General features: G+C 46.5%; 1 protein-coding gene across 1 annotated transcript in view; it reads right to left on the bottom strand.

Annotated features, from left to right (window-relative positions):
• Positions 1-12,800: 12,800 nt before the first annotated feature.
• The window catches only part of col5a1 (procollagen, type V, alpha 1), a 70,542-nt gene continuing 57,195 nt past the window's right edge, over positions 12,801-26,147 (bottom strand). Inside the window, exons 51-68 of the mRNA XM_068574718.1 lie at positions 24,616-24,669; positions 24,074-24,181; positions 23,929-23,982; positions 23,783-23,836; positions 23,637-23,690; positions 23,474-23,527; positions 23,262-23,369; positions 23,089-23,142; positions 22,954-23,007; positions 22,734-22,841; positions 22,601-22,654; positions 22,478-22,513; positions 21,880-21,933; positions 21,487-21,772; positions 20,076-20,188; positions 18,462-18,530; positions 15,845-16,078; positions 12,801-15,233 (exon numbers count right to left, since the gene is read on the bottom strand). Of these exons, the coding sequence (XP_068430819.1) occupies positions 15,087-15,233; positions 15,845-16,078; positions 18,462-18,530; positions 20,076-20,188; positions 21,487-21,772; positions 21,880-21,933; positions 22,478-22,513; positions 22,601-22,654; positions 22,734-22,841; positions 22,954-23,007; positions 23,089-23,142; positions 23,262-23,369; positions 23,474-23,527; positions 23,637-23,690; positions 23,783-23,836; positions 23,929-23,982; positions 24,074-24,181; positions 24,616-24,669 (1,695 nt within the window). The 3' untranslated portion in view covers positions 12,801-15,086. The remainder of the gene's footprint in view (positions 15,234-15,844; positions 16,079-18,461; positions 18,531-20,075; positions 20,189-21,486; positions 21,773-21,879; positions 21,934-22,477; positions 22,514-22,600; positions 22,655-22,733; positions 22,842-22,953; positions 23,008-23,088; positions 23,143-23,261; positions 23,370-23,473; positions 23,528-23,636; positions 23,691-23,782; positions 23,837-23,928; positions 23,983-24,073; positions 24,182-24,615; positions 24,670-26,147) is intronic.

Raw genomic sequence — 26,147 nt, 5'->3', positions numbered from 1 at the left:
TTTACTTGTTCTAGAAACTCCTAATTCACACCGTGTCTTCAATAAAAAAATGTCTGTAGCTCTCAAAACGGCCCCAGTTAACGTCCTCTGCTTCTTTTTTTAGCTATTAAAATGCTGGAGAAGCACGGCTGGGGCTTTTGAAGTGGTTAGTGAGATATCACGCAGCTGTCAGAGACGTTTCTCTCGTTTGCCGACCGCACACCTGTGCAGGTGCTCGGCACATCTCCGTGTCGGACAGGCTCGGCTGCACCCTTCCTCTGGAAATCTCCCGGAATCGAACAGCGAGTGACAACAACAAATGGCGAGGAGCGGGTGGAGCGGCGTCTGTTTTTTGGGCGACGGTCTGCCACTTTATGACAAACGACTGGGCGAGTCCATCCCTAATTCAATGTTTTTAGCGACTTAATTAGAAAGAATGGAAAGCATATGCTCGTCAGACGGATCTCTTCAAGAAGTTACAAAAAAGTCAGACGTGAGTGTGTATTTTGAAGCCAGGTAATACAAAATCTATCTTCCTGATTCATCATTAATGGATTTCACGACTGGAAATTATGCATAATGTGTCTGTGAGCAAGAGAGTCGGAGAGATAACGAGAATGTGAGGAAGGCAATTATTTGTAAAATAGACCCGTCTTCATTTATAAAGCAGGATTCAGAGGGTTGTGGATTCAGGTGGATTTATTGTAAGAGCAGGAGATTGAACTGAAAGAAGAACGGAGATGGAACCAAATCAATTTATTGCAAAGAAGTGCATTAAAGAATCTGAATCTGACTGTAATGAGGTGCTTTTATCTTATCCCCCCCCTCCACACCCGGCAGACTGAGATCCATAATATCTGGCATATGACACCTTAAGGTAGAATATATCCTAAATTACCTCAAAGCATATTCCGGGTGTATTTCATTATCACTGTTCAAAGAAAAGATCTAAACCCGAGGTTTTCTTCACCACAATGAAACACCGCCTCACGAGCTTGGAGCTATAAATGTTTGCATTGTTTTAAAAAAGAAAACAGATTTAACAGCTTGTCAGAACACACTGTCGCCTTGATTAACGTAATATATCATGTTGAACAGCGTGTGCGCTTCTGCCTTTACCATATTGTCTCCTACAAAACACAAACAGCTGTTGACTCCGTTCCTTGGATATCTGGGCGGCTAGTTTGTTGTTTGAGTTATTCCCGTTACCCGTCAACGAGAACAGCTAAAAGACATTTAAACATCACAGTGAGACACTTCCTGAGCCGCATGACCAGGCTCACCTGTCGCGGGACCAAAATGAGCTGCAGTGTGTGTGTAGTTTTTATGCTGCAACATTACCCAGACTCCAACTTGATTCATGGTAATTAGCAGATTAATTTAAGGCCGAGACTTTTTAGTTTTTTGCGGAAATTGCAACAAAAAAAAAATTGCATACCCATAGTAAAACAAGTTTATCTCTGCAACCACAAGGGCTATTTGAATAATGTTGGTGTTATAATAAAGGCAACACTTGTGAGATATGGCCAGATGTGTATGTATCCGTATATATGTTACTGGCTAAAAGTAAATGAAGACGGCACACAGCGGAAAAAAGCACTTTCAGGGTGATTATCTCTTTGGAATGAGAAAGGCAACATGTACGCACATAATGGAGATATGTACTGCATGCGACATCTTACAATTACATTTCCACAAAGGAACCCTCCTCGAGAACTAGCCTCAATCCTCATGACTTTGCCTCAACAATAATTGTCGGTTGCGTCATGCTTTGCAAGAATTGTGCCTTCCCGCCTATTTTGTTGGGACATGGTCAGAATCTCAGGATGGTGGAGGATGTCTTGTTGAGGGCACCTGAGAATCGCATCTCTGCCCTTTTCCTGGATGATGTGGTTCTTCTGGCTCCATCCACTCTCAACGCTCAGGCGCTTTGTAAAGTGTTCAGGCGCTGGAGCCGATCACAGCTAGCGTTGGGAAAAAACAGGGTTTACACCCTGGACAGGTTACTTTTGCAGGACACATACAGAGACAGACAAATATTCACGTCTTCGGGACATTCAGAGTCCAATTAACTTGAGCTGCATGTCTTTGGACTGTGGGAAGGAGCCGGAGAACTCGTAGGGAACCCACGCTGATACAGTGAGAACTCGCAAACTCCAAACAGAAGGACCTCCAAGACCTGGAACCGAACCCTGGTCTGTCTTGCGATGAGGTGACAGTACTACACCACCGTGCAGCCTTTGGTTTGAATATAAATTGTTCTTTGTTTATAAGAGAGGGGACGATGGAGCGTGCGATCGACAGGTGTAATCAGCGCCAATAGAAAGGTGTCAGACTACTGTGGTTGAAGAGGGGGCAGAGTCCAAAAGGTGAAACTCCTGAGACATTGCCAAGAGATGAGGTCAGGAGGTCAGACATCCTGGAGGATACTTGTTCCGTATCGGTGGTTCGGACATCCGATAGCGATGTCTCCTGGTCGCCTTCCTCTCGAGGCTTTTCAGGCACGTCCAACTTTAACGAGGGCCCAGGGCATCCGGCTCGGGGGCGTCCATGGTGTCCCTCGGGAGGAGCCGGAGGACGAAGCTAGCGAGACGGGTGTCTGGGCCTCCGTGTTCAGCCCGCTCCCATTGGGACACCGGACTTGGATGAAGATGACGGATGGAGTCATCAACCATACGGGAGAAGCAGGAACGAGGCTATTTCTCCTCTTGCAGGAGCATCAATGGACCAGAAGGTGCACTCGATTTGAAAAAAGGGCCTGACAACGATGAAAAAGTGCAAAAGTGCAATGTATACTAATTGCTCTTATTCTTACCTTCGTATAAAAGCTTCTTTTATTCTGGGCTTTGCTGAAAGCCTCGAGCAGGGAGCAGGAAAATCGCAAATGAAATGGAAGTTGAAGGTGGTTGGCGTAAAGCGGGTGCCCCCGTAGAAGCACCCTTCCAACTTTCATCACAGGAACGTCACACGTTGACGATAACTCGCAGTGTAGGAATACCTGAGGGGGGATTATGTCGTTAAAAAGGTTAATGCCTCCTGATGCCTGCCTGCCTTGGCGCCATTAAAGATGCATCAGCCAAGTGCGTTTGATCCAGCTCGGGTGTCTTTTTGATGATGAAAAACATCTTTGTTGTACTTCTAGTTGGCGGGTCCCTTGCATTTCCAGATACAGCTGTCATTTTCGGGTATAACGGCTGAGGACAACTCTCACAGACGCGAGCGACGTGAAGTCGGGCCTCGAGAACAGAATCCGATTGACGGAGTCGCGGTTTGGTGAGAGCGCAACAGGTGGAGACGCGTTCGGGCTCACAGGCACTAAACAGACGCCGTCTTTTCATTGAGGACTTATTCTATTCATGCAACATGGCGTGAATTATGGATGTCATGCGGGAACCACTTGTGCAGACGGATTTCTGGCTCGTGTGAGGGATTTTGGGGGAACTTGTCACATTCAACAATTCTCTTTTCTTTCTTTTCTTCCCCAGAGTCGTCGTAGGAGTCTTGCGCAATAAGTCTACCGTTACATGAGCAGAGGATTGTCTTTTTCAACCCTTTTAAGCAGTTTGGAGTTAATATAATGTTGATATTATTACAGTTTTATATATTATACAGAATCATCGGATAATATAATATAATCTTAAATGTATACATATAACTAATTTATATTAGTGGAAGTAGTATGTGTTTTATTCAGTCAATCATTACAATACAATACGTAAAGCCACAATCTAATATGCAAAACAGAAAGACTGAAAAGATATAGTTAGAAGCATAATGCTGATATGGTCCGATCCTCAATTCTTACCAATTAAATCAGATGGTTAATTCAATATGAAGAAAAAAAAGATATACATACATATATACAGACATTTCATTCACACCTGTAACCCTAAAAATAGCTTTATAAACAATGCATTGACGGTTAATGCTGCAATAATATCAATATGAGTATCTGAAATTGCGAAAACAAGTGAAACGATTCGCCCCGCCCGCCCGTCGCAGTCATCGACCGCCTCGCTGCGGCGAGACGTTTTTCATTTGGGAACCCTCTGGTGAAACCCCATTACCGGCACTTGTGATGTTATTACATTCCTCGGCCATAGCTCGACCCTTCAATCCTCCGCCGGTGGTGTCAATAATTATAGATTTTCCATTATGGATCTCAGTAGAGGTTACACGGGGCCCTGTGTGGTGTTTATTGTGACCGCTGACTCTGAAGTGGCACATACTTACAAGCCCACCGTATGGAAAACAAGTATAAAATGTTTATGAAATGTGAAAATATTTTTTTTTCTTGCGTGAGGTCTATTGAGTTTAATAGATTCAGTCTTTTGCACTGCGAGTTAAGTAGCCCAGAAGAAGTGATGGGTGATTTAGAGAAAGGAGGGAAAACAGTTGGGCGATGTAGGGCGAGTTTACCTCCTGGACTGAGAAACATTTATAGTTCTAGTTTGTGTGTGCGCATGTGTGTGTGTGCGTGTGTGTGCGTGTGCAGTCTGGGCCTCTGCTGGTACCGAGGGAGAAGCCCGCTGACAGCAGTGAGAGGCGTCAACTTGATGCCATTAAATGAATTATTCTGCCCATCAGTCAGCCGGGCTCTGTGCAGAGAAAAGCACAAGCTTGACAAGCCGGTGTCCGCTCGCGCCCGTCTGACTGATGCCGGTCCAATAAACGGAGCGGCAGAACAGAGGCCACGCGTTGATGTATCGCACTCTATGAAACAGTAATACCGGGCCGTTTGTCTTTCATTCTTTTGTCGTAGCGGGCACAACCTAATCACATTAAATATAGCTGTTGTCCTTTTAATTTAAGTGTCACAGCAGCATTTAAGTTGACGTTGATTGATTTACTTTGTTGACCTCTGAAGGAGCGGATATCCAGAGGAGGAAGCTTCACCTGAGCTGTGTTGCAGCGTCCACTTGTCTTTGACCCGACCCTGTCAGAGGGTGAACTACTCGACAAAAGAGTGCACTTGTTTAGAGAAAATGTATTCAGGTGAAATTGAATAAACTGTGTGAAGTTATTGACCCTTTAGCTGCTGTTTTTTATATGGTTTTATCTGGGTCTAGAAGAAGCAGTGGAATGAGGAATACATATATATATATGTACCGTGAGAGGATGTGGGCAGCAGCAGCAGCAGCAGCAGCAGCAGCAGCAGCAGCAGCAGCAGCAGCAGCAGCAGCAGCGCGAGCTTGCTACAGCACTCCTACACTACAGGTAGGAGCGGCTTGTAACCCAACTTTTACGGTGTATATACATACATCTCTATCTCAACAATGTGTATATATATCTATATCTATATATAGATATAGATATATATAGATACAATTATACACTATAAAAGTTGGCTTACAAGCTGCTCCTTGTTGATGTTTTTACTGAAGGGCATCATAATAACATAATTATCTTGTAAACTTGGCTACCACAGAACAGAGATGAAAAAGAAAGGCAAAATCAAATGAACTTGCAGACTTCTATTTTTGGAGCCCCCCCCCCCCCAAAAAAAGCCCTAAGACAAATGATGTTAAATTGCTCTGAGACACATAACCTCATTATAACGAGATGTTTCACACAGGAGGAGATCAGTCTTGCTTAGCAGAATGCACAAAGAGGCTCCTGCGGGCCAGAGACGCTCCGCTACGGGTTCAACTCCTCTCGGCATCCGCAGTCTCTGCTTGATGTTTAATCAGAGGAATCTTTTTGACCTGCTGGAGAGGTGTTGATGTTGAAGTGACAGTGATGAATTGCCTCCATGCGCCGTGACCCTCCCCCCCCACTTCCTCCCCCATAGGTGGTACATTCACACTTCCGTAATTTAATATTCCCATTTTTTTCTTCTTCAAATTATATGTTTTTTGGCAGGACGCAGTAGAGGTGGATGAGTCCGGGGCGACTCTAATCAATATTAAATCAAGTTTGGGCAAGTTGGTACCCTTGGTTCTTTTTTTTTAAAATTTAAATTGAAACACCAAAAAGAAAAAAAAAGTTCCTACAAGGGCTCAGGGACAAAATGCATGAATTGGAGCAGAAAGGGTCAGACGTTCAGACGCTTTGCTTGACGCACGTGACATAACAGACCCCGCGCTGGAGAGGCAGGTATTACAAATCATTCAAACGGCCATTTGTGTGACACAGATTGACGTCTCCGTGGTCAAGGCCGGGCCAAGGAGCCGGCCGGTGGCTATTTCAGTGGCTGTTGGGGTCAGTGTCTCAGACTGCAGAGGGGGAGGGCCTTGTGTATATAAAAAGCCGTGTGTATTTTGAATATCTGTGCATGCATACGCGAGCCTCTCTGCACTAATTCATGCACATGTTTTAGTCGCCGGAATTTGCATCAGCAAACTGGAATCCTGCTTTCGCCCTCGCGCCAATGATTTAATAGCAAATAAAAGCACGGGAGGGGGAAAGTGTCGATATCGCTTCTGCCAGCATCATGAAATATTCAGTCGAGTTGCACTGAAATTATTTTATCACTTGATCCTGTCAGACATATGCTGATGGGGAGCCGAGAGACGAGAACACGGGCGAGCTGATGACTGAATCAATCTGACATATTCTTCTCCTCACATTGTTAAAGAATAGCTAATAAATTGCATGCAATTGATGCTACTTTGACTTATATTTGATATATATATTTCATTTTTAGGTTATTGTATTTAGACCGAGTTGTCTGTGAAAAAGTAAAACAAGAAAGAAAGTTTTCCCCTTTGAACAATAATAAGCAATATGAGCATATTGTTAATATCTTCTAATAAAGACAACTCAGTCGTGCAGATTCTGCTCAGACTTGTACAATATAATTTCTATCAAATCCAGATTAAAAAAAATACAATATAGAGGAGAGGAAACAACGCAGGAGAGGAGAGGAAACAATGAGAGGAGAGGAGAGGAAACAAGGAGAGGAGAGGTGAGGACAGGACACAAGGAGAGGAACACACCGGCCAGAGAAATATTCTGAGGAGTTGTTTGTTGACCGCCTTCAGAGCCACATATAAAAACCTCCCAATTGAATCTGAGAGCAAACAATATTGGTTTCTGTGTCCATCGACCCGGCTCCCTTCAGTAGATCATTATTTATTGTTTGGTCTCTGAATGTCAAGCCATCAAAGAGATCCATCTCCTCTTCTCTCTCTCTCTCTCTCTCTCTCTCTCTCTCTCTCTCTCTCTCTCTCTCTCTCTCTCTCTCTCTCCTGTGCGAGTGCACCTGAGGAGAGAACAATAAGTTCATTTCCATCAGAGTTACAGCGTCTCGTCTCTCCTGCAGCCGCGTGAAGGACGACGTGCCGGTTCAAAGGTCAGCTGCGTCCTCACCTCGTCGCCCGGCGGCTCGTAAGAGGTCGTTTCCCTTGAGGGACATGAAAACATGCTTATACATATTAAATGAGACCATCGACTCATGTTTACTGTTATTACCAGTATTATTATTATCATATTTGTCATAGAAATACTATCATCATGATTTTGTGCAATACTGTTATATCATATATATTTTGTGCCTTCAGTTTAGTGTAATTCTGTGTCAGGAAGACCAAGCAAAATCAGCTTTTCATTGTCAAGAATAACTGTTATCTGTGCGTATGAATCGTCTTGACTCTACTGAGATCACATCCAGGGGGCTATGGGGAGAATTCTCTCATGGACTTCTATACAACCAGAGTTGTTTTGCCCCCTAGAGGCCATTTGAAAGAAAGCCAATCTAAAGTATACGTCCAATTAAAATGTTCAGGACCTGGAGGTCGCCGCCTGGTCGGACGCCTCCAACGCAGGCGTGTTCTTCATGTTTCATGCAGTCGAGGCCGGGGCTGCAATAATTGACTCGTCCTTGCTCGTCTCTCTTGATCGACATCAAAAAAAGATGCTCTCTCACACTGCGTCTAGCAAAAAGTAATTAACGGGCGTTAATGTGAGCGCGCCCTTGGTTTCCTGTTTGGGTCCACGGTACCACGCGGCTCTGTCTGACCCTCCCTCTCTCTCCCTCCCTCCCTCCCTCTCTCTCTCGCTCTGCAGGGTACCACCAGAGTGAGGAGGAGAGGCCCGCGGCTTCAAAGCCGATGCTCCGGGATCCCCGAAATAGAACAGAGCTAACTGTATGTGAGTGAAGTGCAGGGGAGGGGCAGCGCAGGACCATATGCTCTTCCTTCTGGCCCGCGAAACAAGACCATCTAATTAAATCAAGTGCTAAGTTTTGACACGGGTGGGACAAAGCGTCTCCCACTGAGAGAGAGGGTTCACAGTCTGATGCTTTTGAACCGTGCCGTGAGTTATTCCTGCAAAGGGCCGGCAGCGTCTGCGTACAGTTTCCTCGTCCACCGCCACTGAAACACGGCACATGTGGTAGTTTATACACGTTGATGTGGTTAACGTTCCCACTCATTTTAATTCTTAGGGACACGTGAGACTCTTCTGAGGGAGTGGGACAACATCTCTTCTGTTTGTGCCCCTCATGACAAGAGCGGCACTAATTCATTCTCCATGTGACACTTTTGAATGTATAAATACAAAAACTCATGGCTTATTTACCTGCATTTCTGCAGGGAAAACATCACCGTGTGTGCGTGTGTGTGTGTGTGTGTGTGTGTGTGTGTGTGTGTGTGTGTGTGTGTGTGTGATGTATTTACACATCAAACATCTTCTTTGCGCTTTTTTCTTTTTTTCCTTTTTTGTCTTCCTCCCACATCCTCTCCCATCTGCTCTTACCCCTCCTGGTCTCAAAGGACATTTATTATCTTATGATCTTCATTTCACTAATCTGGTATAAGTATAATCTTAAAGACCAAAGTGTAAAATTACATTTGTTACACACCCGCACGCTTGTATATTGAGCTAAACAGGTTGATAATTGATTTTTAAATACTTTACATTTCAAGCATTCACATATAATACATTAAGTTCAGACGACTGGCGTCTTGAGCGTCTTCACGCCTCACACACACGTGTCGCCGATTAGATTACACCTCGCCGCTGTGCATCGGCGGTCGCTTGATTGACACCTGCCGACTCCTCCGGCAGTCTCGTGACACCTTAGAGAGGTTTTTTATTTATTCTGATGATAGTAGAAATGCTTTTGTAAATGCCTGCAGGTTTGTGTTCTCAGACACACATTGGTCACGTGTGTGGCTTTGGCAAAACTACACTTTTGAAGACATACCATAATAACCAAAAGCCTACTTTAATCTAGTGATGCAAACTGTAACGTCTTACTGGTTCTAGTATAAGGATGATATCGCGTTAACTTGTGTTCATGCAGTGGCTGTTTTCTTATCATATTGAGAATATTCACTTACTTATATGTCAGTTTTATATATATAATGGGTTTATTGTAATTTGTTGCTTTGCTTCACTGGATAAAATCAACTGTCTCTAGTTTAACCTTCATGATTCAGACTGAGGTTGTTCCAGGTGTCATCTCATTGGATAACCCGAAGCCTGAGGCCTGCAGCGGTGAGCTGGTGGCAGGAGTTTCCACCATTACAGCCACTGAAGACGGCTTGAGGCTGACATTTTTGCTGTGTTTATTGTGTCTTTTTTAATAAAAACAAGGTTGAAATAACTTGGTGCTTAGACGAGTTTTAGTCTTGAGTTGCTGGGGTTCAGCTGCGTCTTCACGAGGCTGTAATTTAACAGATTGTAGCCGACGCAAACACTGTGGATGCTTGTGAGCCTCTTGCATCCATCAGGTGTGTTCAATGACACCTGCTACGCCAGGTGCGTCCTCACTCCCAGCTCCAAGTGACGGCTGCTACTCATAAAATGCCATTTGGTAAAAGAACAAAGACGAACGCGTCAAATAATACAATACATCGTTTTTTATCTTCAAATGGAAGCTGAAGGCTGAAGCTCACACTGTTGGTATATATACACACACACATACACACACACACACACTATCGTATAGTCTTTGGGTGGCCGGCTCATAATCACATTAGAAAAGAAAAAAAACATCTTGAACTACAGCCACTCCTCAATCTCAAAGTCTATTAGAGCGGAAAAGCCTGTTATTAATAAGCCAATATGACAGTCCCTGTGTTGTAACCCTATCTCGTCCTCGCTCTGCTATCTGATTCATATGCAAGTGGGTCAGTGGTGCCGGGGCTCGGCTATGAATGGACTCTGTTAGCCGCAGATCCACCGGCTCAAAGCAATTACACATTAACACGGGGCTCTGTCCCAAATCTCCCTCTGAACGTCTGCCGCTTGACCCCTTTAGCTTATCACGAACCAGCCCCGACCACATATTAACAGCACTCCTTCACATCTAATAATTAGACTTTCATGTACGGAAGGATTGCATAATTAATATTATGTGTGAGTTTCTAACTTTCCGAGCATTCGTAGAATGGGAGAAAGTTGTGCCAGACAGGGATGTCCAATCCAATGACATCCCCTCTGCTGTATCAGCTGAGGTAACAGGGTTTACCTAGGGAAAGGGGAGGGGCCTATGTAGCCTAACCTAGCGGTCCCCAACCACTGGGCCTCTGCCCAGTAATGGCCCGTGGGTCCCTTGGTACTGGGCCGCGAGCTAGCCACAAGCTTGACACAAGCTATACACGAGCTCGACACAAGCTATACACGAGCTCGACACAAGCTAGCCGGTGGGGCACATTCAAAGGAGCAGGAGACACACAGCTGGACCGACCACGTTGACAATGTAGGGAAACGTAGCCTAAGCTAGCAGTCCCCAACCACCAGGTCCTGCACTAGCCACAATCTAGACACACGCTAGCCATGAGCTAGACACAGGCTAGCCACAAGTTAGCCAGTTGGGCTAATTCAAAAGAGCAGGAGACGCGCGGTCGGACCGACCACGTCGACAACGTGAGAGAATCCTGCACAACAACAGCACACCCGGACAAAAAAACAATTGCTCGGCAAATTAGATCTGCTCATGTAAACGTTAAAGATGCATCTTTGCATTGTAAACGTCAGGATTAATGCAAAGGACTGGACCCAAATGCCGACTCAAAGTAATTTTTATCATCCCAAAAAAGCGATGATCACGAGGGACAAAGCATTCATACAAACAACAATATAGAAAGGCTGGAGACAAACAGGGTTCAATACACTGGGAAGCGGCAGGAAGTGAAGGGAGACAAAATAAAACAGGAAGATAAAACAAAAACTCTAGGCCGTGACAGTTGCTGCTGTATTAATGCTAAGTGTGTCCAATACACAGAGAACTCTTCAGGAAGGGATCTGATAACTTGCAGGTTCATCCTCAGGCAGCTCGGTCCCACCTCGCACACTTGGCTGATTCCTCTGCTCCTCTCTAAATCCCCGAGATTTAAATCCTCCGAACACATTTGCATGTCCCGGTTGACTTCTTCACACGTCCTGAATCTGCTCCCCTTAGTAAGTGTTTCACACACCTGGATGCTGCTGTGGTCCTGCGACACATCGCCTGTTGCCATGATTGGAGGGAGCTAAATCTTCACACCTGATGGTATTCTTCTTTCCTCCTTTTTCCATCCTCAACCCGTGTTGATGCCCCACTTATCAGCCCTGCATTGCAAGTAGTTCTGCATGCTCGGAGGAGGAATGTGCTCGGGTCTCTGCTTTATCCACCCGGGATGCTGCCTCAGTGGAATCCATGCATCCTGATCGTCCTGAACCCGTCCTGTAAACATTGCATTAAATATTCATCAACGGTATCGTGCTCAACAGCTTCTTCTTCTTCTTCTTCTTCTTTCGCTTTGCTCGGCTTAACGTGCAGCTTGTGCACCAGGTTTTCTACTAACGAAGTGCTTCAAGTCATCATCACCGCCGAAGATTTCATCAAAGCTTTCAGGATGACTGATTAATGAAATTAGTGGTTGCATGAGAGGGTTAAAACAGAAAAGGCATTTTTTATTTTTATGTTAATGATCACTGAGGAAGGTTTGCATGAAATACATCATCGTATACACATTATACATATCTTCCCTGGCTCATAATGCGCTGCAGGCGGTGTGGATGTAAAATAGAAGGGAGGTTCTTTGTTGGAGGCCTCAGCAGGGGACCTTCAACGGAGGACCGCGTGTTCGATCCCGAGCTGCAGCCTGAGAACGTCTTTTATGTAGAGAGAGTAGCTGTTTAACATTATCAAACATACATGGAAGTAAATTATTAGTAGCCTCATTTGTTACCTCTCATTCATTTAGCATTTCTACACCATAAAAGTCGGGTTACAAGCCGCTACCACCTTTGGTGGGTGTCCCCGCTAGCCCCCCGCTGTAGCTGCTGCTAGCTCTCTACTCTTGCTAGCTCCCCGCTAGCTGCTGCTGCTACTGTCGCCGCTGCCCGCGTCGGCCGTCGAGCCGGGGCTGCTCCCGCTACCTTCAGTGGTTGTCGTGGAACTAGTGGGAGCTAGCAGCAGTGTTAGCGGGAAGCTAGCAGCGGTGGCGGTAGTAGCTGCTTGTAAACCTTCAACCCACACACACAAACACACACAGCCAGGAGGGCGTTAACAGTAGCACTGTGTAGATAAATGTGGCCAAAAACGCATCCCAAAAAAGGCTCCATTTAAAAAGGAGCTTATGAAAAATAACATTACATAATAACAACAATAATATGTAACCTTTTGTTTCCCGGTGTGCACGTAAAGAGGGGGCCTCTTACACTTAAACTATGGTGTCATTTAACATTTATTTTTTTATTTTAAATAATACAATAAATATACTACAAGAGAACATCGGCTTTGGTCGAGTTACAAGTTTTCATCACTTCCTCTCCACGTCACAATCGTGGACTTGAGCCTTTTTTTTATTCATCGTGGAAGAAGCGGCGCGTCCCAATGAATAAAACGTGGGGACCGGAGATCACAACAAGAGAAAAAAACTTTACAATTTCATGCATACAGATATTTTAATGCTTCAAAAGACATACAAGAGTGGATGGCCACAGTAAACTTGAATTTATTGACATAAAAACCAATATAACTTCTATCCTCTTTATCCTTACACAGGTTTGACAGAACTGTGAAAACAAACAAACAAACAGACAGACAGACGGAAATCTACAGACTGAAACAAAAACAAAATGGCAGAATCACTGCTGGTTCTGGAAATGTACAAAAAAAAAGTTTTGTTTCTCCGGTTTGTTCTTTTTATTGAGAGTAAAGCGTTAAATGCGGGTGTACTGCATCCCAATGGAAAATAAAGCCAAAGATCTACAAGCGTATTGAGTTATCTTAACAGAAATGGTTCAAGTCACATATTTGAAGATTTAAAAATAAAAATTAAAAGGAAACAAAACAAACCTATGCATGAAGGGCTGTAACAGTTCTGTGGTAGATATAGTGGTCATAAGCAAAGAGAGTGCATAGTTACAAATAAGGGCAAAAAAAATAAAATAGTATCTGGCTAATTTAGTGACCGGCATCTACTGTTGTTTCCCTTACAATACAAAACAAAAGAGTTCAAGCCCTTAAAGCTAAATATATACCTGAAAACCTTTTTTGGTGGGAGAGTTTTAGGGTTTTATTCACCAAACAAAACTTTGGATCGTATCCCTTTTTTTATTATTGTGTGTGTTCCCGCTTTGGCCCCCGAGCACATGTCCACCCGTCCACTCCATCGGTGTGTGACGCGGCACAGGTGATCCACGACGCAGCTTCTTAAGAGCGGCGCCGCCTCCGCTTCCTCTGGTCCTTCCAACGCTTTGGTACAAGTTTTCTGAAGCAAAAGATAACGCGGCGCCGCGCTGCACCGGTCTGTGAGCGGATACGTAGAGAGCATGCAAAACACCGCCGGCGAGCATGAAAAAACAATACAAAAATAGAAAAAGAAATGGATGCAGCAAAGATCCCCCCCCCCTGCGTTGGATGTGTGGGGGGGTGAAGAGAATATCATCACCACAAATTTCCTTTCATTCAAACAACAGAAACAAAAAAGAAAAATACACATAGCACCACAGAAGAGAGAACATAGCACCTAGGTTTTTTGATTTCTTTGTGTTTTTTTCATTCAAATGTGACATCATCATCATTGCATAGCCGGATAGACGTGTAGTTCAGGAAAATAATAGTTTATTAAGTTAATGACGTTGTGTTCAGACGGCAAAAAAGAAGGAATGTATTCTTTTTTTTTTTCTTTTTTTTTTGTTTGTTACGCGAATCACATAATATCACAGAGCTTGTTTTCCGCTTTTATTTCCATTCTGCTCTTAAATTACAACAAGGTGTGCTCCACAACCGCAACAAGACAGGACTTCCAAATGTGTTTTTTTGCTTTTGCTTTTCAATTTTACAAGTCGAATTTCCTCACTTTCGATATATATAACTCTACATTTTAGATGTTATCCCCCTCCCGTATTCATCGTCTCCTACTTCACAATGTAATAAAGTCACATGCATGTTTTGAAGCCAGAAGCAATAAACATAACCAGGAAAAAAAGAAGAAAGAAAAAAAATATACAGAATGTACTTACAAACATAAAAAAAAACATATTCATATATATTTATATATATATATAAGGTCCATTCCAAGGGAACGGGGGAAGGGGGAAGAGAGAATTATGCACAAACAAAGCTCCCGTTAGCTAATGAGCAAACCGACCAACAAAAGACAAGTGGAACAAAAAAAAAAAAAAACAAGCCAGGGAGACGAGGAGGAAAGAAACGTGAGATCAGAACTTGAGAAGAGAAAAGAGCCAAATCAAGTGGAGTCCGTGTGACCGATGCCGCCGCAGCTCTCAGGGCCGCCTTCGTTGTGTCAAAATCAGGTGTGATGACGTGGGGGCTGTGTGTGTGTCTGTGTGTGTGTGTGTGTGTCTGTGTGTGTGTGTGTGTGGAGGGGGAGGGGGGGGGGGCAGGATCTGACATCCAGGTTCAAAACGTGCATGTGATGGAGAAGGCACACTGAGGTTTTCGAGGTTATTTCGTATTCCGTCTCGAATTTCGCTGCGTTCTCGACTCGATATTTTCATTTTAAACTCATACTTGTTGCTTTATGGAAACAAAAGATACTTTTTTTTTTTTACAAATAGAACTGTCCCCATTCTTTTTTTTTCAAATGTTTTTTGTATATTTTTTTATTTTCTGAGAAAACAAAATATTATGCTTTTTTCTTTCTTTTTTTTTTTCGCCGTTCTCCTTTCATTCGGTTAAAAAAAAACAAAAAAAAAAAACAGTCTCAGCCGATGAAACAGACGGGGCCCACTTCAAATCCAAACTTCTGCGTGGAGCCGCCGAAATCGTTGAACATGATGTCCACAAACGGCACCTGCTCCACTTTCGGCGTGTTGATCTCCAGCACCGTCTTTTCATAACCCTTTTTCAACTGTGGGAGAGAGACAGAGAGAAAGAGAGAAGGAGTGAGAGAGAGAGAGGGAGAGGGAGGGAGAGAGAGAGAGAGGGAAAGAGGGAGGGAAAGAGGGAGTGTGAGAAGTGGCAGTAATGCACCAGATACACGTTACCAACCGCCATTAAACATCAAGAAGAAGAAGAAGAAGAAGATAGAAGAAGAAGTAGAAGAAGAAGAAGATAGAAGAAGAAGAAGTAGAAGAAGAAGAAGAAGAAGAAGATAGAAGAAGAAGAAGTAGAAGATGGAAAAAGAAGAGGAAGAAGGATGACGAGGAGGAGGTGATGGAGAAGAAGAAGACGAAGAAGAACAAAGAAGAGAGAAGATAGAAGAAGAAGAAGATAGAAGAAGAAGAAGAAGAAGAAGAAGAAGAAGAAGAAGAAGAAGAAGAAGAAGAAGAAGAAGAAGAAGAAGAAGAAGAGGTGTCAACGACATGACACACACACCACACACTCCTGCAGGGCTCCGATTGACCGAGCGGCATCAAAGGAGCTCCGCCAACTGCTTCCACTCACACACACACACACACACACACACACACACACACACACACACGCACACACACACACACACGCTTCGCTTTGACTCACCGCGCAGCCGTCGACCACGGCGCGGATGTAGGGGTTGTTGTCGTAAGACATCTCCTCGTCGTTGGAGCCCAGGAAGCGGATGGCCTTGTCGTAGTTGTCGGGGTCCTGGTCGTGCCACGCCACCGACTGGTAGCAGTTGTACGTCATGTTCTGTCGGGCCGACGCGCTCAGCAGCCGCATGAAGGTCATCTGGACCACGCTGATGGGGTTGCTCTCCGCGTCCACGTAGGAGAGCTGTGGGGGGGGGAACAAGAGGGACGACGGGCGGAGTTAGAGCATCTGAGAGGAGCGAGGAGGAGGAGGAGGAAGAGGATCGCTGTCGTGTCGACGCCGCGCAGCGATTCTGTCTCTCGGGAGCCGTTCTGATTAAAGTTATGACTCGAGAATTTGTATTCAAGTGCTGCTGCTGCGTTCGGGGTTGTAGGATGTGATTCTTATTGACAAGAGGAGTCATCCAAGGATACGGAGTTCATACGCGATGACGCTCACAGAACATCTTAGAGGAGCAGGACGGCCTTTTTGACCTGGTATTATATGTGATATTCCATATTTTTTTCTCTCCAAATCCCATGAAAAGATCAAATTACCCCCGATACTCGACTTACCAGCCATGTTTGAGCTCAAAGCCCATTCATTCCTCCCCATTGAAATATACTTAGAAGAAAATAATGAACACACTTCTAATTTCCTTGAACAGGAAGCGACTGTAGTTTTTTGTTTTTAGCAAATGTTACTCACACAGGAGGAAGAAGAGCAATTTTTGGGGACCTTTTCCACCTGTGGGTTAATAATTAATGGCTCCACACATTAGCCAGAGCAACTTCGAGTGGAATAACTTGATTGCAGGATTTGGTCTTTTCATGGGGGGTTTTATTGAATAAAAGATGTTGCATATTACCCCTCCTTATTCCTACAGCAATGTGCAAATGTATGAAAATGTCTCCGGGGTGGAAGGGAGAGGGGGGGGGGGGGGGGGGGGGCAGGGGAGGAGACGAGCATGGAACAAAGTCCAAAGCTCTTAAAACAACCAGGTGACGCTTTCTAGATGTGAAAGAATATTCCTGGTCTAACGCCTGAAGCGGTACTGACGTGCAGCGCTCCATGTGGGACAACTCTGCCATCAGAGTATGAAAAGCATAACTAAACAGCTAATTTAAATGTTGATTCTGTAATTATGTAAAATATATACCCGACGTTGAGCAAATTATGGTATGTACATGAAAATGTAATCATCCCTAATAGGAGATGTGTTGAGTAATGATATGTTAATTGCCTGATAATTAACCTATAATTAACCTCGATGCTTTTTCTTTCTGTAAATTGCAGATAGCGGCGCCTCGCGGTCCCTCCCGGCTGATAAGATGGCGGCTTTTTTTTTTCGATGTGTGGCGTGACTATCTACATACCAACCGTCAGGAATCCGTTAGATCCGCATGGTCGCCTCCTCTGTCAGACATACGGGGCTTACTGAGAGTCGGGCGCATGCAGCATCCACACCGTGCGGCAGACCGTCCCCGGAGTCCCGACGTGGAGTCCTTTCTGGACTTTTGTAGTTCACACATGCACACACACACACACACACGCATGCACATACAAACCCAGAGTGCCGACACTCAAGCGCCACGTGGGAGCGGGGCATCGCCTTCTCCGCCTCTTTTTGTTTGCAGATGAACCGATTGGCCGATGGACCACGCGTCGCCTTGAGTGTCGGCGTTGCCTTTTACTTCCTCAAGAGCGGCCGGGGTGCGCCCATGCTCCCCCCCTCCCTCCCACCAGTGCGTTTGTGTGTGTGGAACGCCAGTAAAAAAACATTACCTCTTCATCATCATCACAGCCGCAAGTCAAACAGTGACTGAGTACCCAGAAGCCCCTGGGGTTGGTGACTAAGTGCCTGAACCCGCTTGACTCAAGAGCCGCTGGATCTAAGTCGTGTTTAAGGGAGGGAGGGACTGATTCTTACGTTCCCTCCTTTGTGGAGGATACATTACCTGCTGAGGCAGGGACTTGTTACGATGTGCAACAACAACAACAACAACAACAGCAAAAAAAAAATGTGTAAAAGGAAACGGAGGCGTTAAGTGATGTGTTCGCTGTCTTCCCCAGCTATTAAAGCGGCTGGGTGCTGTTGTCTTGAGTCATGGGCGTGTTGCGGCACACAGTCACCAGGAGATGCTCTCGTAATGCAGCAGAGGTGTGGCAGAGTGCAGAGAAACACCGCAGTGTGTGTGTGTGTGTGCTTTAAACCACATTAGATGCCAAACGGGTCCACAAACCTCTCCTCCATGGCCCCCGTGAGCGCATCGCCTCTGTCGTCGGACTGAGAAGTGAGCGTGCGGCTCGTGCCGAAGTCATGCGCCACGGTGGTGAAAGCGGCGAACCCCAAAAGAACCGGAAGCATGCGGCGCCTCGGGGGCGCGCAGAGTCCCGGCCTCAGCCGGGACTCTGTGGCCCGCGGGGCGAAGGGGGAGGGGGGGCGGGGCACTTACCAGGGAACCTCTCTTGTAGTGACTATACCATGTGCCTGGCGAGTCTTTGGGCCATTTTGCCATTTTGCTCTGTAAAATATAAGAGGCGTTCAGGGAAGAGGGGACTCGGGAAGGTCGGGAGTCTGGCTTACCAGTTTACCACGTTTGAATTCACTGAACCATGAGCCGGGATTCTCCTTGGCCCAGGATGTGAGCCTAGCCTGGGGGCATGGAATCGACAAGAGAGGCAGAGGAAGGGGGAAAAACAGCAGCGTTAAAGAAAGAGGAGAAAAAAAAACAAACACATCTGACAGAAAATCATCCCATCTCCATCTCCCCTTCTGCCACCGAGGAGTCTTTTTTTTCCCCGGAACCTGAAACTCGGCACTCGGCGGCAAGATCAACCAACACCGACCCGGTCCGGGAGCAGAGGGTATTTAAGGAAGCCATTAAAGCCATTTTGCACAGTACAAACTGCGCGCTGGCAGCTCCGCCGCTGCTGAAAAATTCATGAGTACACACAGTGATTAATTAAGCAATGATCGCCCGCGAGGACGCTCCTGCGCGCGGCCTCCGTCCCCGCAGCTCGGCGTTAGCGCCGCGCGGCCGCGGCGCGCTGACTTTGTTATGCCATTAAAAGCTGTGAATTGGCCAACAGGGCGCAGCTCTAATGATCTCAGCCGCGACAATGATGGATCTCCCTGTAATTAGATAGCGGGTTTATTTTTTTTTGGGGGGATATGGAACTGTCGTCAATAGCTTAATGCGTTAATGAATGATGAGCCGGGGAGATCGCTTATCAGACTCACGCTGCCTTGAAGGTGACCTTGAGGGGGTTTCGGGCCGTGTGCATATTCCCTGTGCGACTTTTACTTTTACTCGTCGGCGTCTGGCTTCGTGACTGCGCGCGGACGTTTTCCAAACCCCATAATAACTGCGCCGACCTCAAAATAAGCACGTGGGTGTGTTTCGAAGGTCTCCACGCGGAGACTTGACAGCAGAGGGTTATTTTTTTGTTCCCTCCCTTCCTCCTCGTCGGCCCCATCAACCCCGACGCTCTCTCTCTCTCTCTCTCTCTCAAAAAAGAAGCCTGCTTCATTATTCTGAGCTTAAGCAAAACTCGGGCTCCTCCGAGGCTCGGTGAGCGGGGATCATTAAAAAACGGGCCCGCCGTTACGCAACCCCGACTTGTCAAAGACGCCGCGTTTCAAGCGCTTCCGCTCCGCGCGCACAATCGTCGCGCGTAATGAAGCGGAGATCCACCGCAGCGTGTCTGTCACCTGCCAAAAGAAGGGCTTCACGGCTCCTTAATGGCACTAAAACAATAGCGTGGCCGTGTTTTTGTCTCCCCGCGGTTAACAACCGCCGCGACTAAACTCAACCTTAGCCCATGTGCGTAAAAATAATAAAACACGGCCCCTCGTGGTGAATCCTGCGGTGTCATTTCCACACACACACGGTATCGTACGGAGGCTAATTATGCGGGTACACGAGCAGAGACAATCGAGGTGCCGTAGCACACTGTTGCTGGGTTATTTATACATTATGCACGGCGGTCGGTCCCAGACGTAGACGGAGGAAACACTTATTTCACCGTCAATCAAACTGGAGGCTGAGAATAGGACAAATGTTTGTTCCTTTCTCCGACATCATCTAGCTGGCAAGAGTCCAAACGTGTCTGTGTAACACATCCTCAACTTTCCACTCTGTGTGTGTGTGTGTGTGTGTGTGTGTGTGTGTGTGTGTACACGCGGGGCCAGACTTACCCCTTCAGACTTCTTATCGGGGAAGATGCAGCTCTCGCCGCCCGCTGTGAAGTTGCAGTAAACCTTGAAGGAGTCCCGAGAGCAGCCCTGGTTGGGATCAATCCAGTAGTCACCTGGAGAGATGGAGAAGAGAGAGGGAGGGAGAGAGAGAGAGATTAGAGGCTGGTGGATGGGAGTTGAAGTCTTTACTGCACTCCCTCAGGTCACGGCCATGTGTGACATCATCTGCATTGTCACCAAACTGTACACTGTTGCCTTCCTTAAGTCAAACGTTGAACACGTTTTATTAAATTCAACATTAAAAAAGTGAGATGTTAGCAAATTTCCTGCTGTTTGACTTCATCATCATCATCCAAGTATGAAAACAATTACTGGTGACATGTAAACAATCACAACGCTTGTAATGTGTTGATGCATTAGCTGCTTGAATATTTAACTGAGGCATTTAATGACGATCAATGAAAGATTTTTAGAGCTGCAACTAACGATTATGATTATTCAAGAGAAATCTGCTTTCTCAATCAAATGATTCAAGATTATTTAAAGTCCCGGGGGGAATGTCAAGATGTTTTATTTTATGTCACATGAGGGAAAGTTTATGCTAGAAAAATGACTTTAACGGTTTAAAATATTATTTAAAATATATTGTAATATAGTTAGCTTTAGTTGAGCTACACACTGAACAGGACACACTTCAGGTCATGTGACTAAATGTGTGTGTTTATACTGCAGTGTATGTGTGCACGTGTGCATGTGTATATGTGTTCATGTGTGCATGTGTTTATGTGTACAGATGTTCATGTGTGCATGTGTGTACGTGTTCACGTGCGCATGAGTGCACGTGTTTTTGTGTAGGCGTGTATGTGTGTATGTGAGCATTTGTTCACGTGTGCATGTGTGTAGGTGTGTAGGTGTTCATGTGTGTAGGTGTGTAGGTGTGCATGTGTGTAGGTGTGTAGGTGTGCATGTGTGTAGGTGTGTAGGTGTGCATGTGTGTAGGTGTGTAGGTGTGCATGTGTGTAGGTGTGTAGGTGTTCATGTGTGTAGGTGTGTAGGTGTGCATGTGTGTAGGTGTGTAGGTGTGCATGTGTGTAGGTGTGTAGGTGTTCATGTGTGTAGGTGTGTAGGTGTTCATGTGTGTAGGTGTGTAGGTGTGCATGTGTGTAGGTGTGTAGGTGTTCATGTGTGTAGGTGTTCATGTGTGTAAGTGTGGCTGGATGGAAGTGAGGCCAGCAGCAGTCGCGTAGCACGTAGCATGTAGCACGTAGCATGTGGACTGGGACCATTTCTTCCCAGCAGCATCTCCAGAGAGCCGCTGTGTGATAACGGCCGTTTCAGTGAAGTAATTAAAAACCGCGTCGAGGAAAGATTTCAGCCGGCGGACCTCGCGGCTCCTTTCAGACAGACGCACCATCGGGGAAGTCGGGGTGGCAGAGCTGCAGGTCCTTGCAGGTGCGCGCGGGGTTGTTCTGCGTGCCCAGCGGGTGCTTCATCTGCTCGATCTCCAGCTTCAGGGAGTTGAGCGAGCCGAAGATCTCCTCCATGCCGTCGTCGTAGTCCTTGTAGTTTGCGTCCGCGCCGCCGGCGCCACCGGCGGCGGCGTCGTCCGACATCTGGCTGGCGTCGATGTTCCTGCGAGTTCGGCCCTTCATGGAGGTCATTATGGGGAGCGGGTGGATGACGTCGCCGGGAGGGCCCTGAGGAAGATGAGAGAGACGAGGAGGAGGGGAGGGGGTGAACGTCTGGAAGGTGACGACTCGCAGGCGAGCGTGAGGAACAAAACGATGACGAGGGTTTGACTTACAGGAGGGCCGGGAGGCCCAGATGTACCGGTCTCTCCCTTTGGTCCGGTTTGACCCTAAACGGGAGAAAATAAAAGCAACGCTTGATCTTAAACTACCGTCTGGGTTCATATACATTTTGACAAATGCATTTCCATGACTTTAAACCAAATTTCCATGACTAAACATTGTGTGAAATCTGTGTGTAACCAGTAAAAAGTGATCAAATGTAGTATTTCAACTAACAATGAGGATGCAAAGCATACAGTAAACCTTAAATGACACAAATGAATGAGAGACAATAGTTTGATTAAAAGAATAAACATGTATATAGATGCCTGTATGTATGTCTGCTTATATTTTGAGCCTCTTTCTGTTGAAAGCATATTCATTATTTCAAACTCAGCGTAAATGAACGTCATGAACACATGACTATAACACGTTTACAGGACTTTTACTGAAACTTTTGGGATCGTAATTGTTTTTAAGGATTGTTCTTTCCAGGCCTGGAAAGAACCATTTTAAAAGATTTTTCCAGGTTTTCCCTGACCGTAACAACCCTGCACTGTTCATGCTTGTGAGCGTTTCTGATGGGATGCAAGCGTTCGGTGAGGCGCTTACCGACGACCCTTTAGCTCCTTTGGGACCGGCGGGACCCTAAAGAACACAAATTAAGCAGAGCGATCAATATTGGCTCAGGTGTTACACGCCATTGAGCGGTGCCACGCGTGTGAGGAGTCTTACAGGTAATCCTGGAGGGCCGAGGGGGCCGAGCGGACCCGAGGGACCTGAAATACCCTGCGGGAAAAACAGAAAAGGGAGAGTGTGAGTCCGTGGCTTCCTCCTGACGCTCCGCCGTGCGGCCCACGCAACGTACGTTGTCTCCTTTGGATCCGTGCGATCCCGGCGGGCCGGGGAGACCCCTGTCGCCCTTCTCTCCCTGTTCGCCCGGAGGTCCGATGAGACCGATGAGACCCGGGTGGCCCTGAGGGAGGAGAACGCAACGCGACGGGTCAGCAACCAAACCACCGCGAACGCCGGCCGCGTGACGCATCGTCGGGCGTAGCATCGAGCTAACGCTCGCCGTCAAATCTCACCTTTTCTCCCTTGATACCAGAGTCTCCTTTCAAGCCGGGTAAGCCGGGAGGACCCTGTGAGAGGGAGAGATCGCCGGTGAGCGCCGGTTCACATCACGATATGTCAGATCCGTCCAGTTTCAGAAGTCTACTCACCATGGGACCGGGAGGTCCGTCCGGGCCCGGAGAACCGGGAAGGCCTTGCTCCCCCTGCACAGAAAGACAGGAGGCGTAAATAAACATCGCGGCTCCACCCCCACCTGCCCCGTCAGCTGCTCTTGACACAGCTGACATGTGACCCGCCGGTGAATCGCTGCGACTCTACTCACAACTGGGCCCGGGATGCCCCTGAGGCCTTCAGAACCGGGCTTGCCGGGTGACCCTTGAGGTCCGACGGGACCCGTCTTTCCTTGGGGGCCTTCCATGCCAGACTCTCCCTTTCACACGGAAAAGAAACAAGACGCACACAAACCCGTTACTGGACAATGTGCGTCTGGGTTTGTTGGATGTCGAGATTAAACAACTTATTATTTAGTGTTACCTTGCCTCCCTTCTCTCCTTGTCTTCCCTCGGGCCCTGAGACTCCAGGGGGCCCCTAGTTAAAACAACACAGAGATGACATGTGTGATGATGTTGTGGAATACAAACAACATTTCCGGCACTTTGACTTGGAGAACATTTTGCTTGCAAAGAGAGCAGCTTACTCTTTTTCCTGGTGGTCCAGAGGGACCTGACTCTCCGGTGGGTCCAGGAGAACCCTAGGAACACAATGAAAATTTAAAGAGTGTTCATTTTGAGGTTTTTCAAAAAGGGCTGAATCATAAAAAATAAAAAAAACCTAAACACTTACGGCTTGACCGGCCTCTCCGTCGTCTCCCTTGTCACCAGCGGGACCGTCTAACCCCTGCAGAGGAAATGAAGAGAAGCCTCAGTCAACAAAAAGTGTAAAGAATAAATGTTTTTAGCACGATTAATCTGCTCCTGTTTTATACGTACGGCTGGACCAGGCTCTCCGGGGGGTCCCAGGTCACCGGGGAAACCACTTGGACCCTGAAAGTCAAATGAAACGTCACTTTGGATCGGAGGAGAGAGGTGTTGAGTTGAAATTCACAAATGGTTGACTCGCGTGAAGAAGACTTACCGGGCTGCCTTTGGGACCGTCGTCTCCAGGGGGGCCCTTGGGGCCCGGAGGTCCCGCTGTGCCGGCCGGACCGGACTCTCCCTTTTCTCCTCGCTCGCCTCTAGGACCCTGAAATAATCACGCAGCGTTTCAGTCATTGAATTTTAGAGGTTCTCATCTCCAAATGGAACGTAATGACCAATAAATGATCATCTTTTCCATGACCTCTAACCAAATGTACAACTTTAATCCAAATTTACAACTTTTAACCACATTTTCATGACTTTTCATCGAATTTCCATGACTTTTAAACCAAATTTCCAAATCTTAGCCTAACGTCGATGACGAAACATGTAGTGAAATCGGGGATTTTTCTTTCAAGGACTCTTCCAGGCCTTGCATTTTTTTAAATGACATGTTTTTTCAAGCTTTTCCATGACGATGCAAACCCTTAGTAGTCCACTTATTGACCCACAATGACGATGCTCTTTCATAGTATCTGTTGCTGGTGCATATTCATGTAATATTAGCATCGGAAGGGAAAGACAGATGAGATAACTCACAGGTGGGCCGAGTTCTCCCTGAAGACCTGGCTCTCCGGTTTCACCAGCATCTCCCTGAAAAGAGACAGAGGAAGAGGAGGAGGTGATTTGTTGATCCAACACGGTTCATCATTTACAGCCGCCCTCACCGTCTCGGTACCCTTGTCCCCCAGACGGGGGATGGAAAGAGATGACACAAGAGATTTCAATCCATCAAGCTGTCGGCAGGTCGGGTGTCTGGAGCGCCGCGGGGCGCTGACCTCACTGTTCTCGCTGGAAGCGGCCCATATATCTTGTCCTCTTCCCCCCCAGCCGCCCGCCTTATTGGATCGTTGCTCCGTCAACTCACCTTTTACACCGGGCGCGACCGTTATTCACTGTCACATACGCCTGCAATCCTCCCTGCAGGCTGCCACGCCCGTTTAAGGGGATAAATGTTTGGCCGTGTCGTATTTAGGAGACGGCGATGTGTCGCGAAGATCCGCTCCAGTCTCCCTTAAGCATGAACGACAGCCCCGTGTTGCGAAACATCAGCTGATTCTTCAAATTAGTGCTGTGGCCGTCTTCCAAAAAAAAAAAAACCTGTCTGTTAACGCCGTCAGATAGAAATCCACTCACGGGATCGACTCGCCGGTTTCACCGCGTTGTTTTCGAAGCGTCCTGATGCAACGTTGCGTCTGAGGAGCTCTGCGCGGGGCCTCGAACCCCGCCCCAAAAAATACTAACCTGCTCGCGAATTCTGCTGACGACAGCGGAAAACCGCGAGCGTGACAGACAGATGCTCTTTACAGATGTCGCCATGGATGCGTTAACGGATTTTTTTATAAAGTGGAAGAAGAAACAAACTGGAGCTCTGGAGGCTCGCCAGGTTTTTCGCGGGGCCCCGGCCAATAAAATGTCAGATCAGCTGGAGAGCGATTAGCACAAAGAGCGTCCGCTTTTGTTTGCGCGGGAGAAGGACAGGCGATTCCTCGCGGGAGATTAGACAGGAGCAAAAAGGTGATTCTATTGACTGGAGCGGATTAAATCAAATAAAATCACGCCGCCGCGACGGAGAGAAAGTGCTAAGCGCTGCAGTCCGGCCGCTGCCTCGAGATGAAACAGCAGCAGCCAAATAGGAGATGATCTTTTTACGGGCGCTGCCTTTTAAATAATGCACTTATCAAACTGTGTCTTTGAGTATTAATGTGCAATCTTTGCACACAGCAATAGTGCCGCTGTGCATCCGTCCCTGTGCTGCAGAACCAAATGTCATGTCTCATTTGAAAGGATAGCATAGAAAAAGGAATGGAAATATTATTAATGCCCCAAAAACAATGGAGCACTCCAACAAACTGCTTCCAAAGTGTTGTAATAAGTGTTGTCAACTGGGCAGCAACTGAATAATGTATTACAGTGAAACGTGTGTGTGTGTGTGTGTGTGTGGGATACGAAACACTTTTGTTTCGTTGTCTGTCTTTTTGAAGAATTAATCTTTACTCAAACAATTCACATCCAAGGCAACGTGGCACTTAGTGGTTTTTTGGAGCGGGACCAGAGGGGCCATCTGGAAC

This window comes from Clinocottus analis, unplaced genomic scaffold, assembly GCF_023055335.1.
Source record: "Clinocottus analis isolate CAN_PGR_092001 unplaced genomic scaffold, fCliAna1.0.p SCAF_13, whole genome shotgun sequence".
Classification (NCBI taxonomy): Eukaryota; Metazoa; Chordata; class Actinopteri; order Perciformes; family Cottidae; genus Clinocottus; species Clinocottus analis.
Note: the sequence above shows the minus strand (reverse complement) of the source record. Positions and strands in the feature narration are given on the sequence as shown.